Source organism: Triticum dicoccoides, chromosome 7B (genome assembly GCF_002162155.2).
Source record: "Triticum dicoccoides isolate Atlit2015 ecotype Zavitan chromosome 7B, WEW_v2.0, whole genome shotgun sequence".
NCBI lineage: Eukaryota > Viridiplantae > Streptophyta > Magnoliopsida > Poales > Poaceae > Triticum > Triticum dicoccoides.
The window spans coordinates 688,591,371-688,609,542 of record NC_041393.1 but is presented as its reverse complement, the minus strand read 5'-3'; the positions used below and the strand labels follow the sequence as shown (position 1 = coordinate 688,609,542).

The following is an 18,172-nucleotide window of genomic DNA, read 5'->3' as shown; positions in this document are numbered from 1 at the left end:
CCGTGGCCGGAGCCACCTATGTTTGAGTTCGTTGGTATGGCACCGCGAAGAATTATCCTTGAGCCCATGACCAAAACTCGTCTTTGAAGCACAAGTACCATCAAAAATGGCTAATGTGAAAGAGTTGATCGATTTATGCATAATGGGGGGAGGGAGAGTTCATTGAGAGAACAACACTCCCCCATTGTCCATGCCTACATCTAAACTAGACAACAAGTTGAGTGTGGTGGGGGGTGCAAGGGTTCAAGTCACATTGCTCGAATCAATGATATTTAGCTCATGCCTTAACTCGCGAAATCTTGCTTCATCCAAGGGCTTCGTGAAAATATTTGCAAGGTTATCATGAGTGTTGACATACTTGAGCTCGATCTCCCCTCGCCTAATGTGATCCCGGATGAAGTGATACCGAATCTCAATATGCTTCGTCTTGAAGTGTTGCACCGGGTTGAGAGAAATCTTGATGGCACTTTCATTGTCACACCAAAGAGGCACTTTGTCACAAATGACACCGTACTCCTTTAAAGTTTGCCTCATCCATAAGAGTTGTGCACAACAACTACCGGCCGCCACATATTCCGCTTCGGTGGACGAGAGAGACACACAACTTTGCTTCTTGGAAGACCAACTAACAAAAGAGCAACCAAGAAATTGGCACCCTCCGGAAGTGGACTTCCTATCCACCTTGTCTCCCGCCCAATCAGAATCCGTGAATCCTTCAAGCTTGAAGTTAGCTCCTCTTGGGTACCATAGGCCAAAGTTTGGGGTATGAGCCAAATATCGAAAGATTCGCTTGACCGCCACAAAGTGGCTTTCCTTTGGTGTGGCTTGGAACCGTGCACACATTCCCACACTCAACATGATATCCAGTTTAGATGCACAAAGGTAAAGCAAGGAACCAATCATAGAGCGATATACCTTTTGATCCACCGCTTTACCATTGGGATCAATGTCAAGTTGGCACTTGGTGGGCATAGGAGTAGAGGCCGGCTTGACATCACTTAGCTTGAATCTCTTAAGCATGTCTTGAGTGTATTTGGCTTGGTTGATGAAGGTACCTTCTCTTCTTTGTTTGATATCAAAACCAAGGAAGAACTTAAACTCTCCCATTGAAGACATCTTGAACTTAGAGGTCATGAGAGCGGCAAATTCTTCATTGAAAGCATTGTTAGGGGAACCAAAGATAATGTCATCAACATATAGTTGGCACACAAACAACTCCCCTTTGACCTTCTTAGTAAAAAGAGTGGGATCGATTTGCCCTACTTCAAATCCATGATCTTGTAACAACTCGGTAAGGTGGTCATACCACGCACGTGGGGCTTGTTTAAGGCCATAGAGTGCCTTATCGAGTTGATACACATGATCCAGGAAGTAAGGATCCTCGAACCCGGGGGGTTGCTTGACATAAACCAACTCATTAATAGGACCATTAAGAAAAGCACTTTTCACATCCATTTTTTGTAATTTAAAGTTGTGATGTGAAGCATAAGCAATCAACAAATGAATGGATTCAAGGCGAGCAACGGGAGCAAAGGTTTCACCGTAGTCGATACCCTCGACTTGGGAGTAGCCTTGTGCTACCAATCTTGCCTTGTTGCGAATGATGTTCCCATGAGCATCTTGCTTGTTCTTGAAGATCCACTTGGTTCCAATGACGTTATGGTTCCCCGAAGGCCTTGGCACCAACCTCCACACCTTGTTGTAGTCGAAGTTGTTGAGTTCTTCATGCATAGCATTGAGCCAATCCGAGTCTTCGAGTGCCTCATAGACCTTTTGGGGTTTAACACAAGAGACAAACGCGTGATGTTCACAATAGTTTGCTAATTGTCTACGAGTGCTCACCCCCTTTCTTAGGCTTCCAACCACATTCTCCATGAGATGGCCTTTGGTGGTGAGTTTGGAAGCAATCTTCGCGGCATGACGCTCTAATTCCTCCTCGGATGTGGAAGGAGGAGGTTTAACTTGATCATATTGAGCGTCGTCTTGAGCTTGTTCTTGATCTTGAGCTTGCTCATGATCTTGAACTTTCTCGAGGGGGAGAACTTGACCTTGGGAAACATTTGGAGGTTCACCATCATCTTGAGATTGATCTTGCCCTTGGTCTTGTTCCCGAGGTTGAGGGCCTATACTTTGTTCTTCGGAAGCGTGTGGGTCTTGAGTAGGTGAAGGCTCCACTTGAGTGGAGCATTGTCCTTCTCCTTCGGCCACAAGGGGTTCCTCAATGGGTAGAATATGACCAATACACATTCTTCTTATGGATTGGGGAGGAATTTCATCACCTACATCACAAGTACCACTTTGCTCCACTTGGGAGCCGTTATTTTCGTCAAACTCCACGTTACACGTCTCCTCAATGAGTCTGGTGGACTTGTTGAGAACACGGTAAGCATGAGAGTTTGTAGCATAACCAACAAATATGCCCTCATAAGCTCTAGCCTCAAATTTATACAAACGAACACCTTTCTTGAGAATGAAACACTTACACCCGAACACCCGGAAGTACTTGAGATTGGGCTTGTTTTCGGTGAGTATCTCATAAGGAGTCTTGTTCAAGCCTTTGCGGAGATAGAGCCGATTGGATGCATGACATGCGGTGTTGATGGCTTCGGCCCAAAAGTTGTATGGAGACTTGAACTCCGCCATCATGGTCCTTGCCGCATCCATCAACGTCCGGTTCTTCCTCTCCGCAACACCATTTTGTTGAGGGGTATATGGTGCAGAATATTGATGCTTGATCCCCTCATCACTAAGAAACTCATCCAGGGTGTAGTTCTTGAACTCGGTGCCGTTGTGACTTCTTATTGTCAAGATCTTTGCATTATGTTGACGTTGAGCTTCATTTGCAAAGTCGATGACGGTTTGTTGAGTCTCACTCTTCCTCTTGAAGAAGTATACCCAAGTATATCTTGAATAATCATCCACAATCACCAAGCAATACTTTCTACCCCCAAGACTATCAAAGGATGGAGGCCCAAAGAGGTCCATGTGCAGGAGCTCCAAGGCTCTCTTCGAGTAGATGATAGTCGTGGGAGGGTGAGCCGTCTCATGAAGCTTTCCTTCGATACAAGCACTGCAAGCACGATCTTTGGCAAAAGTAACATTTGTTAGTCCATGGACATGGTCCCCCTTGAGAAGACTTTGCAAAGATCTCATATTGACATGGGCTAAATGGAGATGCCAAAGCCATCCCACGTCAACTTTAGCCATTAGGCATGTCGCGGTCTTAGTGGGTTGCTCCGAAAAGTTAATCACATAGAGACCGTTCTCGACATGCGCAACAAAGGCTACTTTAAGAGTCTTGCTCCACAAGAGGGCCACGGTATCAATATCAAAGAAGGTGGCAAAGCCCATGAGTGCAAGTTGACGAACGGAAAATAAATTGAACGCAAGGGACTCAACAAACATGACTTTCTCGATCGTTAGATCATGAGAAATGACAACCTTGCCAAGACCTAATACCTTGGAATGTGAGGCATCACCCCACTCGACATTGGTGGGCATAGATGGGATCTTTTGCACGTCCACCACCAAGTCCTTGCTCCCGGTCATATGATTTGTTGCTCCACTATCGAGCAACCATGATCCCCCACCGGAAGCAAACACCTACAAGAGATCAATGCTTGGTTTTAGGTACCCATTTAGTAATGGGTCCTTTGATGTTAGTAACAAGGGTCTTAGGAACCCAAATAGACCATTCAATGTACTCATAAGAAGAAGCAACAAATTTAGCATAAACATGCCCATCACTAGCACGGCACAACACATAAGAGGGGTTAAAGTCGCCGGCTTTGTTGGGAGAGATGGCTTTGCCCTTTTTGGCATCACCACTCTTTGCATTGCTCTTCTTTTCCTTAGGAGCACCCTCTCCCTCCTTCACAAAAGTTTGCTTAAGCGGGGGAGGTCGTTTGGTCTTGTTATTCTTCTCCTCGTTCTTCTTCTTGTTCTTGGACTTGGGTGAGAAACCAACTCCCTCCTTGCCCACAACTTCCTTTTGATTGCTCAAAAGGTCATTTAGGTTCTTCTCACCTTGTATGCATGACACAAGACCTTTCTCGAGTTGTTCCTTCAACTTGGCATTCTCCTCCACATGATGCACATGCTCACAATACGGGTTAGTCGCATTTGCATTATCAATTAAGACCATGTGAGGAAATGTGGCCTTTTCCTTGGTTAGCTTAACTTGGAGTTGAGCATGAAACTCCTTGAGGTTTGCATGAGCACCTTTCAAGACCTTATGGGCCTTGTCAAGTACATCAAACTCCTCCTTGAGTCTAGCATGATCAACCCCAAGTTTGGCCTTCTCGGAAGTTAGTACACGAGACACAACAAGAGCATGATCAAGATCTTTCTTTAATTTGGCATGGTCATCGTTGTGTGACTCCTCGAGAGCCAAACGATGCCCACGCTCTTCCTCAAGAGCATTAGAGAGATCCGATATCTCATCGGCATAGTCACGACTATGACCTTCCATCTTAGAGATGGTTTCTTTGTGAGCCTTGATCATGTCATTGGCTTCACCAAGTTGTTCCAAGAGAGCAACGAAGTGCTTCTTGGATTTGCCCTTGAGCTTACTCATGAAGGACTCAAATTTATTTACCTCCTCATTAGACCCCTTACCATCATCAAAGCCAACCGTCGAAGAAGGATTAGGAATAATGGTGGTTTTGATGTTGGGGGTTACCTTGTTGGTGGCCTTAGCCATGAGGCACTTGGCGGTGATGTTCTCGTTGGGTGAATCGAAAAGAGAAACCCAGGGAGTTGTGGCAATGGCAACGGATGCCATGGCCATTGCTTCACTATCTTCATCATCATTGTCATCCTCACGGTATTCTTCTTGAACCACCAACCCGCGAGTAGGAGTCTTCTTGGTGAAGTTGTTCTTGTTGGGGAAGGACTTGGCCTTGTCTTTTCGGATGAACTTTCCACCATTGTCTTCCCGCTTCTCGTAAGGACAATCCGCAATGAAATGGCTCACATTGCCACAGTTGAAACAAGTTCTAACTCGTTGCTTTCCCTTGAGGCCACTTGAGTTGTTCTTGGTGAAGTTGGGTCTTGTATTCTTCTTGCTCCAGAATTGTCTTGAGGCAAGAGCCATGTGCTCATGATAATCATATTTTGTGTCTTCGGGGTTGCTCTCCTCATATTCTTCTTCTTCCTCTTCTTCCACATTGACCTTGGCCTTCAAGGTAAGGTTGGGCTTCTTTGCCCTTTGAGAACGGAGCACCGCATTGTCGGCGGTCTTTTCCAAGATGCTCATTGCAACGAACTCATCCAACACTTCACTTGAGGTCATGGAGTGGAAGTCCGGTCTTTGACGAATGACGGAGGACATGGCCTTGTTGTAGGGCATCATGGCCTTGAGGAACTTGCGCTTGATCCAATTGTCATCCGTGTCCTTGCTCCCATGATCTCGGAGTGCGACCGCGAGTTTGGTCACTCTTCGAAAGAGCTCACGAGGTTCTTCATCTTCTTTCATTGCAAACTCATCAGCTTCATCTTGTACCACTTCATAGTTGGAGCGTTGAATGCTAGCACTTTCTCGATAGAGAGACACAACACATTGCCATGCGTCTTTAGCCATGGCATGAGGTCGAAGATGAGGGAGATCTTCAGGAAGGATTGCATCTTGGATGATGAAGAGAGCACTCTCATTGAATTGATTATCCACGGCTTCTCGAGGGGTGAAGTTGCTTGGGTCATGTGGATAAAAACCTTCTTCTATAATTCTCCAAAGATTAGTATTCACATGTTTTAAATGACGCTTGAAACGATACACCCAAGCATCAAAATCCTCATTTTTCACAATCTTAGGAGGAGGACCGGCATGATTTAAATGAGTAGTGGGAATCGGTCCACCATAAGTAGGAGGTTCCACATGGGCAAAGATGTCAGAGCCATTTCTACCACTAGTAGAAGGACCTTTTTCACTATTAGCTTCCCCCTTGTCGGAGTTGGCATCCGTCACCTTGTTAGTGGGATCACCCACTTTCGTCGGCGAGGTGGATAGTTTAAGTCCTTCTAGGAATTCAGTAAACATGCTTTTAACCTCGGTCATCATGGAGGTTTTCAATGTGTCTAAAGCCACATTGAATTCCTCACGTGAGACCGAGGTTCCCCCATCGGCCGTAGACGAGATAGGATTCACACTGGAGTGCTCCTCCGCACCGTCGTTGGTGTCAACCATACTCTTCGGACGGCAAAGTCCTTAATAAAGAGACGAGGCTCTGATACCAATTGAAAGGATCGATATGGTTGACTAGAGGGGGGGTGAATAGGCAACTAACAATTTTTAATATTTTCTTTAACAATTTAAACCTTGCGACAAAATAGGTTGTCTAGATATGCAACTACGTGGACAACCTATATGATGCAATGACAACTAGCACACAAGCAAGCAATAGATACAACATAAGTAAGCTTGCAAAAGTAAAGGCACGAAATAACCAAGAGTGGAGCCGGTGAAGACGAGGATGTGTTACCGAAGTTCCTTCCTTTTAAGGGGAAGTACGTCTCCGTTAGAGCGGTGTGGAGGCACAATGCTCCCCAAGAAGCCACTAGGGCCACCGTAATCTCCTCACTCCCTCACACAATGCGAGATGCCGTGATTCCACTATTGGTGCCCTTGAAGGCGGCGACCGAACCTTTACAAACAAGGTTGGGGCAATCTCCACAACACTTGGAGGCTCCCAACAACACCACGAAGCTTCACCACAATGGAGTATGGCTTCGAGGTGACCTCAACCGTCTAGGGTGCTCAAACACCCAAGAGTAACAAGATCCGCTAGGGATTAGTGGGGGAATCGAATATCTCTTGGTGGAAGTGTAGATCGGTCCCTTGTCACCCAATCCCGAGCAAATCAACAAGTTTGATTGGCTAGGGAGAGAGATCGGGCCAAAATGGAGCTTGGAGCAACAATGGAGCTTAGAGGTGGAAGAGGTAGTCAACTAGAGGTAGGAGACGCCCCTTTTATAGTCATGGAAAAGATCCAACCGTTATCCACATGTTCAGCCTGCGACATGCGGTACTACCGCTCTAGGAGCGCGGTACTACCGCAAGGCCCCGCGGTACTACCGTGGAGGGCCACGGTACTTCCGCGGCAGCAGCAGAGGCCGGGACTTGCCTGGCTGAGTGCAGTACTACCGCTTGCGCGGTACTACCGCTCCCCCTTGCGGTACTACCGCAAGGCAGGAAAGTCAAAGCCTACGAAGAGCACGGATGAAATAAAATACATCTGTTCCTACTTCCGCTGAAAATGAAACAGTGCAAAAATCCGACGCGGTACTACTGCGCTCGAGGCGCGGTACTACCGTGGAGGCGCGGATGTAAAAAATTACATCCGCTCCTACTACCGTGACTCAGCGGTACTAGGTATGAGGGCCACGGTACTACGACTCCGGGGGAGCGGTACTACCGTGGCCTCCCGCGGTACTACCGCGCAGGACGTGCGATACTACCGTGAGGGCGCAGATGTAAAAAATTACATCCGCCCCTACTACCGTACCGGAGCAGCACTAGGCCTGGGAGCCACGGTACTAAGGCTCCAGAGGAGCGGTACTACCGTGACCCCCAGCGGTACTACCGCAGGTGCTTGCGGTACTACCGCTCCATAGAGCAGTACTACCGCAAGTACAGCAGTAGCCGTCAGATTAAGCACAACTAGGATAACGGAGAGATGCTCCAAAGTGCAAGGGAAAGGAAGGACATGTGTACATGTTGATTCCACCCGAACATTTCCGACGCGGACCCCCTCTTAATAGTACGTCTCTCCTACGACTCAAATCCACCAAAGAGAAACATAGAACAACGCCGTCTTCAATAGTCTTCGAGGGACACCGAATCGTCTCGTGCCTAGAGATGAAGCGTCTGAGAAACTAAAGGCACACGATTAGTCCGCAAAAGCATTGTCATCAATCACTAAAACACTTAAGGGATAAATATGCTCTTACAGGAAGTCATGTTACTAGACCATGGTGAACCTACGAACTGTGAGGAAGCAATGATGAGCCCAGATTCCGCGAAATGGCTTGAGGCCATGAAATCTGAGATGGGATCCATGTATGAGAACAAAGTATGGACTTTGGTGGATTTGCCCGATGATCGGCAAGCCATAGAAAATAAATGGATCTTCAAGAAGAAGACCGACACTGACGATAATGTTATTGTCTATAAAGCTCAACTTGTCGCGAAAGGTTTTTGACAAGTTCAAGGAGTTGACTACGATGAGACTTTCTCATCCGTAGTGATTCTTAAGTCTGTCCGAATCATGTTAGCGATTGCCGCATTTTATGATTATGAAATTTGGCAGATGGATGTCAAAACTGCATTCCTGAATGGATTTCTGGAAGAAGAGTTGTATAGGATGCAACCAGAAGGTTTTGTCGATCCAAAGGGTGCTAACAAAGTGTGTAAGCTCTAGCGATCCATCTATGGACTGGTGCAAGCCTCTTGGAGTTGGAATAAACGCTTTGATAGTGTGATCAAAGCATATGGTTTTATACAGACTTTTGGAGAAGCCTGTATTTACAAGAAAGTGAGTGGGAGCTCTGTAGCATTCTAATATTATATGTGGATGACATATTGTTTATTGGAAATGATATAGAATTTCTGGGTATCATAAAGGGATACCTGAATAAGAGTTTTTCCATGAAAGACCTTGGTGAAGTTGCTTACATATTGGGCATTAAGATCTATAGAGATAGATCAAAACGCCTAATTGACTTTCACAAAGCACATACCTTGATAAAATTTTGAAGAAGTTCAAAATGGATTAGTCAAAGAAAGGGTTCTTGCCTGTATTACAAGGTGTGAAGTTGAGTTAGACTCAAAGCCCGACCACTGTAGAAGATAGAGAGAAAATGAAAGTCATTCCCTATGCTTCAGCCATAGGTTCTATCATGTATGCAATGTTGTGTACCAGACCTGATGTGTGCCTTGCTATAAGCATAACAGGGAGGTGCCAAAGTAATCCCGGAGTGGAGCACTGGACATTGGTTAAGAACATCCTGAAATACCCGAAAAGGACTAAGGATATGTTTCTCGTTTATGAAGGTGAAAAAGAGCTCGTCGTAAACGGTTACGTTGATGCAAGCTTTGACACTGATCCGGACGACTCTAAGTCGCAAACCGGATACATATTTTTATTGAATGGAGGAGCTGTCAGTTGGTGCAGTTCGAAGCAGAGCGTCGTGGAGGGATCTACGTGTGAAGCGGAATACATTGCTGCTTCGGAAGCAGCAAATGAAGGAGTTTGAATGAAGGAGTTCATATCCGATCTAGGTGTCATACCTAGTACATCGGGTCCAATGAAAATCTTTTGTGATAATACTGGTGCAATTGCCTTGGCAAAGGAATCTAGATTTCACAAGAGAACCAAGCACATCAAGAGATGCTTCAATTCCATCTGTCATCAAGTGTCGAAGGGGGACATAGAGATTTGCAAGATACATAAAGATCTGAATGTTGCAGACCCGTTGACTAAGCTTCTTCCACGAGCAAAACATGATCAGCACCAAAGCTCCATGGGTGTTAGAATCATTACTATGTAATCTAGATTATTGACTCTAGTGCAAGTGGGAGACTGAAGGAAATATGCCCTAGAGGCAATAATAAAGTTATTATTTATTTCCTTATTTCATGATAAATGTTTATTATTCATGCTAGACTTGTATTAACCGGAAACTTAGTGCATGTGTGAATACATAGACAAAACATATTGTCCCTAGTATGCCTCTACTTGACTAGCTCGTTTATCGAAGATAGTTATGTTTCTTAAACCATAGACATGAGTTGTCATTTGATGAACGAGATCACTTCATTAGGAGAATGATGTGATGGACTTGACCCATCCGTTAGCTTAGCATTATGATCGTGACAGTTTCATTGCTACTACTTTCTTCATGACTTATACATGTTCCTCAGACTATGAGATTATGCAACTCCCGAATACCGGAGGAACACTTTGTATGCTACCAAACCTCACAACGTAAATGGGTGATTATAAAGGTGCTCTACGGGTGTCTCTGAAGGTGTTTGTTGGGTTGACATAGATCAAGATTAGGATTTGTCACTCCGTGTTTCGGAGAGGTATCTCTGGACCCTCTCGGTAATGCTCATCACTATAAGCCTTGCAAGCATTGTAACTAATGAGTTAGTTGCGGGATGAAGTATTACGGAACGAGTAACGAGAATTACCTATAACGAGACTGAACTAAGTATGATGATACCAACGATCAAATCCTGGGCAAGTAACATACCGATGACAAAGGGAACAACGCATGTTGTTATGCGGTTTGACCGATAAAGATCTTCGTAGAATATGTAGGAACCAATATGAGAATCTAGGTTCCGCTATTGATTATTGACTAGAGATGTGTCTCGGTCATGTCTACATAGTTCTCAAACCCGTAGGGTCCGCACGCTTAACGTTCGATGGCGATTGGTATTATGAGTTTATGTGATTTGATTTACCGAAGGTTGTTAGGAGTCCCGGATATGATCACGGACATGACGAGGAGTCTCGAAATGGTTGAGACATAAAGATTGATATATTGGACGGCTATATTCGGACACCGAAAGTGTTCCAGAGAAGTTTCGGATAAAACCGGGGTGCCGGAGGGTTACCGGAACCCCCTCGGGAACTAATGGGCCTTAGTGGGCCTGTAGGGGAGAGAGAGGGCCGCACTAGGAGGTGGCGCGCCCCCACCCCCAAGGGGAGTCCAAATAGTACAAGGGGAGGGGGCGCGACCCCTCTTTCCCTCTCCCTCTCCCTCTCCTTCCTTCTCCTCCTAGTTGGACTAGGAAAGGGGGAAACCTACTCCTACTTGGAGTAGGACTCCCCCCCTTGGGCGCGCCCGTTGTGGCCGGCTGGCCTCCCCTCTCCTCCTTTATACACGGGGGAGGGGGACACCCCATAGACAGACAAGTTGATCTTTAGCCGTGTGCGGTGCCCCCCTCCACAGTTTTCCACCTCGGTCATATCGTTGTATTGCTTAGGCGAAGCCCTACACCGGTAAGTTCATCATCACTGTCACCACGCCATTGTGCTGACGGAACTCTCCCTCGACCTTAGTTGGATCTAGAGTTCGAGGGACGTCACCGAGCTAAACATGTGCAGATCACGGAGGTGCCGTGCGTTTGGTACTTGATCGGTTGGATCGCGAAGACGTTCGACTACATCAACCGCGTTAACTAATGCTTCCACTTTCAATCTACGAGGGTACGTGGACACACTCTCCCCTCTCGTTGCTATGCATCTCCTAGATAGATCTTGCGTGATCGTAGGAATTTTTTTGAAATTACCGCGTTCCCCAACAAGCACACAAGACATTCCTCCGGTATCCGGGAGTTGCGTAATCTCATAGTCGAAGGAATATGTATTTGACATGAAGAAAGCAGTAGCAATAAAAACTGAACGATCAATATGCTATGCTAACCGGTGGGTCTTATCCATCACATCATTCTCCTAATGATGTGATCCCGTTTATCAAATGACAACACATGTCTATGGTTAGGAAACTTAACCATCTTTGATTAACGAGCTACTAGTAGAGGCTTACTAGGGACACGGTGTTTTGTCTATGTATCCATACATGTATCAAGTTTCCGGTTAGTACAATTCTAGCATGAATAATAAACATTTATCATGATATAAGTAAATATAAAATAACAACTTTATTATTGCCTCTAGGGCATATTTCCTTCAAGTGGTACGGGCGCGCCCTACTTGAGGCATTTGAGCCGTTTTCTTTTCTTTTTTATTTCTTTTCCTTTTGTTCTCCATTTTTCATTCTTTTTTGCACTTTGTTTCTTCGGTATTATTTTTCATTTTAATTTTTCATTTTTTTTCATTTTGTTTCTTTTTTTTTTTGGTTTTCATACTTCATATGTCGACAACATTTTCTAATACACGTCTAACATTTTCACAATACAAATTTAACATTTGTAATACATGGTCCACATTATTTCCATACACATTTTTTAACATTTTTAAAATGCTCAATTAACACTTTTCAGATAGAAGATTAACATTTTTTATATAGATGGTCAACATTTTATCTATAAACACTTTAACACTTTTCAAATGCTCGATTAAAATTTTTCAAATACATGAGCAACCTTTTTGTCTATTCACATTTAACATTTTTTATCAAATGCTTGATTCAAATTTATTAAATGCAATACTAACAGTTTTTGAATGCATGGTATATTTTTAGTCACAATAAATATTTTTTAAATGATAGATTAACATTTTTCAAATACTTATTCAATATTTTTTTTTCAAATGCTTGATTAACATTTTTATATACACGATAAATTTTGTCCTTCATTTTTTTAATACAGGGTCAATATTTTTTATATACACATTTAACATTTTCCAAATGCTTGATTAACATTTTTGCAAATACTTGCTCAACATTTTTTCAAATGCTTGGTTAACTTTTTGATACACCTGATAAAAAAATCATCATTTTAATAGATGGTCAATGTATTTTATATACACTTTTGACATTTCCAAATGTTTGTTTAACATTTTTGAAATGCTTGATTAACAATTTGTATATACATGATGAAAAAATTTATCCTTTTTTTATATGGTCAACATTTTTTCTATACGTCTAACATTTTCAAATACTTGATTAATATTTTTTAAATACTCGTTCCAATGTTTTTCAAATGCTTGATTAACATTTTTACGAATACATTATCAAATGTTTTATACATTTTTCGTTTATGTGATAAACATTTAATCTGTACACATTTAATATTCTTTAAATGCTTGGTCAACATTTTTTAAATGTTTTGTATAGAGTGTTTTTTCTGATATATATATATATATGTTTAGAATATTTAAAGTATAAACAAATGTAAAAAAACAAAGGAAAAAGTGAAAACACAAAGCGTAAAAAGACAGAAAAAAAGAGGCTGTAGCCTCCCGCGGGGCTGCGCCGGACCATCTGGAGCTGGCCCGACTCGAGGCTTCCCTCTGTCTCGCTTACAGCGGGACATAGAGGCGCCCAAGAGCTTCAGGCGAGACAAGAGGCGCCCAGGAGCCCCTTTACACTGGAGAGTTGAGAGGCCCACTTTTGTCCCGTTCTGTTCACCCCATTTCCGTTTTCCCTCCATCTCCAACAGCTAAACCCCCCGCTTCGTCTTCTCCGCTCGTCACACTCCCCGCCACCGTCTCCTCCCCACCGCACCCCACGGCCATGGCCGCCACCCCCACCCCCACACCCCTCCTCCTTCTCCTCGCCCTCGTCTTCCTCTTCGCCGCCCTCGCCGCGGCCCAGCCCCGCCCCTTCGGAGGTAACTCACTCACTAGCCTGGTAGCAGAATGGATCCCCGATTCGGTCGGGCGAACCCCAAAACTCGCGAGATCTGGCCGCTGGGCGTCTAACTCGTGTGCTCCTCCGCAGGGGCGCCGCCGGGGTACGCGCGGTACGTGTCCGACGCGACGGCGACGGGCGCGGAGGAGGAGTACGACTACATCGTGGTGGGGGGCGGCGCGGCGGGGTGCCCGCTGGCGGCCACGCTCGCGGGGCCCGGCGGGGGCCGCGTGCTGCTGCTCGAGCGCGGCGGCGCGCCCGCCGAGTTCCCGGCGCTCGCCACCGCCGGCGGCTTCGTCAGGACGCTCGCGCTCGCCGACCCCTCGCCGGACTCCGACGCGCCCGCGCAGGCCTTCAGCTCCGAGGACGGCGTCCCCAACGTGCGCGCGCGGGTGCTCGGCGGCGGCACTGCCATCAACGCCGGCTTCTACTCCCGCGCGCACCCCGGCTGGTTCCACGGCCACGGGGAGGTCCGGTTCCCCAAATCCTTTATTTAGTTTGAACTAGAAGGATTATTCAAAATTGAGTAGTAATAAAGCCCAATCATGATATCCAAAATAAGAACATTCATCCCAAAAGGGTTACAACGATTAACACTTCTGAAAGTGACATTTCTCTGTTGATTGTTGGAGATTCAGGACGCCGAGGTGCCGGATTGGGACATGCGGCTGGTGAACTCATCATACGAGTGGGTGGAGCAAGAGCTGACATTCCAGCCGGAGGTGCACGGGTGGCAGGCGGCGGTGAGGGCCGCGCTGCTGGAAGCTAACGTGACGCCGTGGAACGGCTTCACGGTGGAACATGTCACTGGCACAAAGATTGGTGCCACCACCTTTGATGCATCAGGACGCCGCCACAGCGCCGCGGACCTCCTTGCTTTCGCCCGCCCTGGACGTCTCCATGTCGCTGTCCGTGCTGTCGTTACCCGCGTCATAATTAACCCTATTGATCCCGGTGAGTGATTTCTTATTCTGCTTCTTGCTTGTTTGTCCACATAGTTCTACTTTAGAAAATTTGAATTTGTTTGCCATATTGGTGCATAATACATTGCCACAAAATTATGTCTGAAATGCGAATTTTGACTTGCCATAGTCCATGACCGCATTAGTAAGTGGTATTCTCACTGCCTTGCATCAGTTTGGTTACCGTTTGTTTGATCATGCCAACTGTTTGAATGCTGCATTTCTAGGAAGAGCGAGCTGCTGTATATGTAATGCATGATAATCAAAGTAACTATTGGACCTCCTGGACTCACATAATAGCAAGAGTCTAGACTAATGCTGATTTCTGAGCGGCAAGCTATGCGAAAATGCTGATGTGCACAACAGAGTGTGAACAAACTTGTATTATTGTTTTGTTTGCTTGTTTCTGTATGAGATATGCTACTTGTGAGGGGCTGTACCTAGATTAGAATAGTAAAAGTTTTCTTTCCTAATTAATCCACTGTAGTAGCTTGGTAACTGAAGACCTTGTATGTTTCACACACAAAATAATCATTTTTGAGACTCGTATGGAGAAACAAGTAGCACTTGCAGTGGACAACTAGATGTTCTGCAAATTTTCTTGTTCCAGTAATGTTTGAGTATCTGTTAACAGAATAACATTAGTAGTGCTCTGATTCAGTTCTCATCAAAATCAACAGCCCCCTCTTGTGTTCCTGTTATAAGAATTGTTCCTTCAAGGATACGCCAGAATGACATATGTGTTCAATGTGAACAATTGGTGTTTTCCTCTAGTTTTGGCCCCTAAATATTTTTCTTCAAGCTCCACTGCCGCCTCCTGTTGTCTTCAGATTCCTCAGAGCCATCCTACATTCCTACTCTTAGTGGTGCCAACACTTTTCGCCCCAAAGTCCCATTAAAATAATCACGCAGCCTTGTCCTGGTACAGCAAGTACCAGTTCTTGAGCGTTTGCACAGTTTTCCTCCAAAGTATTCTGCATAGAGCTCTAACTAACATTTTGAGACCTTATAGGTTTCACAAACAAAATATGCATTATTGAGACACTTGGGAATATAAACAAGTAGCAGTTGTACTGGACAACTGGTTATTTTGTATTTTTTCTTGTTCAAGTGATTCTTGAGTATCTGTTAACAAAACAACCATAGTAGTCCTCTAATTCAACTCAGTTCAAAATTAACAGCCCTCTCTTGTGGTCCTGTTATAGCAATTGTTCCTTCGAGGATGTGCCAGAATGACATGTGTTGAATGCAAATAATTGGTGTTCTTCCTCTTAGCTTTGCCCCATAAATATTTTTTCTTCAAGCTCCACTGCTGCCTCCTGTTGTCTTCAGTTTACTCAGAGCCATCCTACATTCCTACTCTTAGTGGCGCCAGCGCTTTTTGCCCCATAGTCCCACTAAAATGACCACAGAACCTTGTCTTGGCACGGCAAACACCAGTTCTCGAGTGTTTGCACAATTTTCCTCCAAAGTATTCTACATAGAGCTCTAATTAACATTTTGAGAGTGTGTATTATTTCTTATTTTCCAAAGAGCCCACATAACTGCAGAAGTTGCCATATATATCATGCATTTCCGAAATATCAGAACATACCAAATTACTGATCACAACTTACTCTTTGTGTAACTGCCACTGCAAACTGAAACTTTTGTGGTATTTATTCATGTCACTTTATGCTTGCTTAACATTTTGTGGAAAAAAGAAGCTTAATGGTGGAATCTACTTAGACTAGATTAGCTCCTTTCCACATTAGCTACTATCACTTATGCTTAATGGTGCAAACTGAAACTTTTGTGGTATTTATTCATGTCACTTATGCTTGCTTAACATTTTGAGGAAAAAAGAAGCTTCATGGTGGAATCTACTTGTACTAGATTAGCCCCTTTCCACATTAGCTACTATAAGAATTATCCTGAACCAATGGCGTTTCATATTACCAGCACATACGTTTTTTTAGCTCTAAAAGTGTGCAAGTATGAGTAAACTTTGCCCTTTTTCTGTATTTATTATCCAGCCGCACGCCGTGGAAGGTCACGACCAGCAGTAGCAGCAGTTGGTGTCGTGTACCAGGACCGTCTTCTCCAGCAGCACCATGCCCTGCTGCGTCCAGGTGGGGAGGTCATACTTTCTGCAGGTACACTTGGAAGTCCCCAGTTGCTGCTTCTCAGTGGCGTTGGTCCTGCTAGCGATCTTGCATCCCTCGGCATCCCTGTTTCTGTTGATTCCCCTGACGTTGGGAAGCATATGTTCGACAACCCTCGCAACGGCATCTCCATCATCCCATCAGTCCCCATCGACCATTCCCTCATCCAGGTGGTCGGCATCCCTTCTGCCAATGGCACTGCCTCCTACCTCGAGGCCGCGTCGTACATCGTCCCCGTTTCTCCCATGCTGCGCCCCGCCGGCCCTTTCATCAGCCCTACTTCGCCACTCTATGTCACCATGGCAACCATCATGGAGAAGGTCCCTGGCCCGTTATCCGAGGGCTCGCTCTGGCTATCATCACCCAATCCCATGGAGACCCCTTCGGTGCGCTTCAACTACTTCAGCCGCCCTGAGGACCTGGCACAGTGTGTCGTCGGCGTGCGCCGCGTGGCACAGGTGCTCCAGAGCAGGACGATGGACATATTCCGTTCGGCCGTAGGAACGTCGAGCCAGGGCAGGAGAGGGCGTGCTAGGAGGGACTTCAGGATCGTTGGGGCGACCCTGCCACTCGACTGGAGCACAAACAACACTGCTGTGGCGGAGTTCTGCCGGCGGACCGTGGCCACGCTGTGGCATTACCATGGAGGGTGTGTGGTTGGAAGGGTGGTTGACAAGGATTTCCGGGTCATGGGCACGCAGTCTCTTCGCGTGGTGGATGGGTCGACGTTCAGCGTGACGCCCGGGACGAATCCTCAGGCCACTGTGATGATGATGGGCAGGTATGAGTTGGGGGGGGGCATATATAGTTCTTCTGCTCGTATTCATTTTGAGCAATGTTATATACTAGTACTAACTGAGATAGTAATTGATTGCCTTGCGTATTGACATTTGACAGGTACATGGGGCTGAAGATGATCGCGGAGCGGCACAGCAGGAGGCCAGTGAACACGTCATCGTACAACGAATTGCAGGAGTAGAACCCTCTTCCAGTGCTTGTGAAACTGATCCAACACCAAGCATCTCAGGGATATCCTATGAAGTGTTGGAGTGCACCGTGCACCCTGCATCCGGTGCAGAACTGCTACTTTTTTTTTTTTGCTAGCGATATACAACGTGTATATATTGTACAGTGATAGCATATGCACGAGGAAGGAGATAGAATGACATGCCTGGATATCACAATTTTTCATAGCGCGAATAGCATCTGCCGGTTACGATGCACTACGGCAATTAGTTACACGGGTATACAGCTATGCTGAGAGTCTGCTAGTGGATGTTACTTGTACTCTTATTTAACCTGAATAAAGCATTTCCCAAACAGAGGACTGCCGAATTCATGACTTTGCTAGGATACAATTTTCCTTTCCAACTATATTGTGCACCGTATTAATGCTCTTCGTCCAGCACATAACACATTGCTACGTTTTTGCCAGCGATACTGAATAGTGTAGAGTATGTAATGATCTGTATGTACTGCACGGTGAGCAAAGCATGAGATTTTTGCATACTGAATAGTGTCTGCGGGACAGGCGATTGCTGTTTTGATCCGTATGTTTTTACGAAGATTAGTTACTTTACATACACGGGGATACAACTATGCTGAAAGTCTATTTTTGCATGCTAATGGATGTTGCTTGTGCTTTTATCTGGTCTGAACAAAGCGTTTCCCTGACTGTCGAATTTCGTAAAGTTTTGGACTGAATTTGTTACCCTGGACCTGGAGATACGATTTCGTAAAGTT

General features: G+C 45.3%; 1 protein-coding gene across 1 annotated transcript; it reads left to right on the top strand.

Moving 5' to 3' along the window:
* The first annotated feature begins 13,206 nt into the window (after window positions 1-13,206).
* Window positions 13,207-17,748, top strand: LOC119339393 ((R)-mandelonitrile lyase-like). The gene is made up of 5 exons (XM_037611474.1): window positions 13,207-13,303; window positions 13,414-13,793; window positions 13,962-14,277; window positions 16,301-17,210; window positions 17,327-17,748. The coding sequence occupies exons 1-5, from the start codon at window positions 13,207-13,209 to the stop codon at window positions 17,406-17,408; spliced, it is 1,785 nt and encodes a 594-aa protein (XP_037467371.1). The 3' UTR covers window positions 17,409-17,748.
* Window positions 17,749-18,172: the final 424 nt, after the last annotated feature.

Coding starts and splice junctions, on each gene's coding strand:
- LOC119339393 (XM_037611474.1), top strand. CDS start 13,207: ATGGCCGCCACCCCCACCCCCACACCCCTCCTCCTTCTCCTCGCCCTC. Junction 13,304..13,413: donor CCAGCCCCGCCCCTTCGGAG/GTAACTCACTCA, acceptor GCTCCTCCGCAG/GGGCGCCGCCGGGGTACGCG. Junction 17,211..17,326: donor ACTGTGATGATGATGGGCAG/GTATGAGTTGGG, acceptor GACATTTGACAG/GTACATGGGGCTGAAGATGA.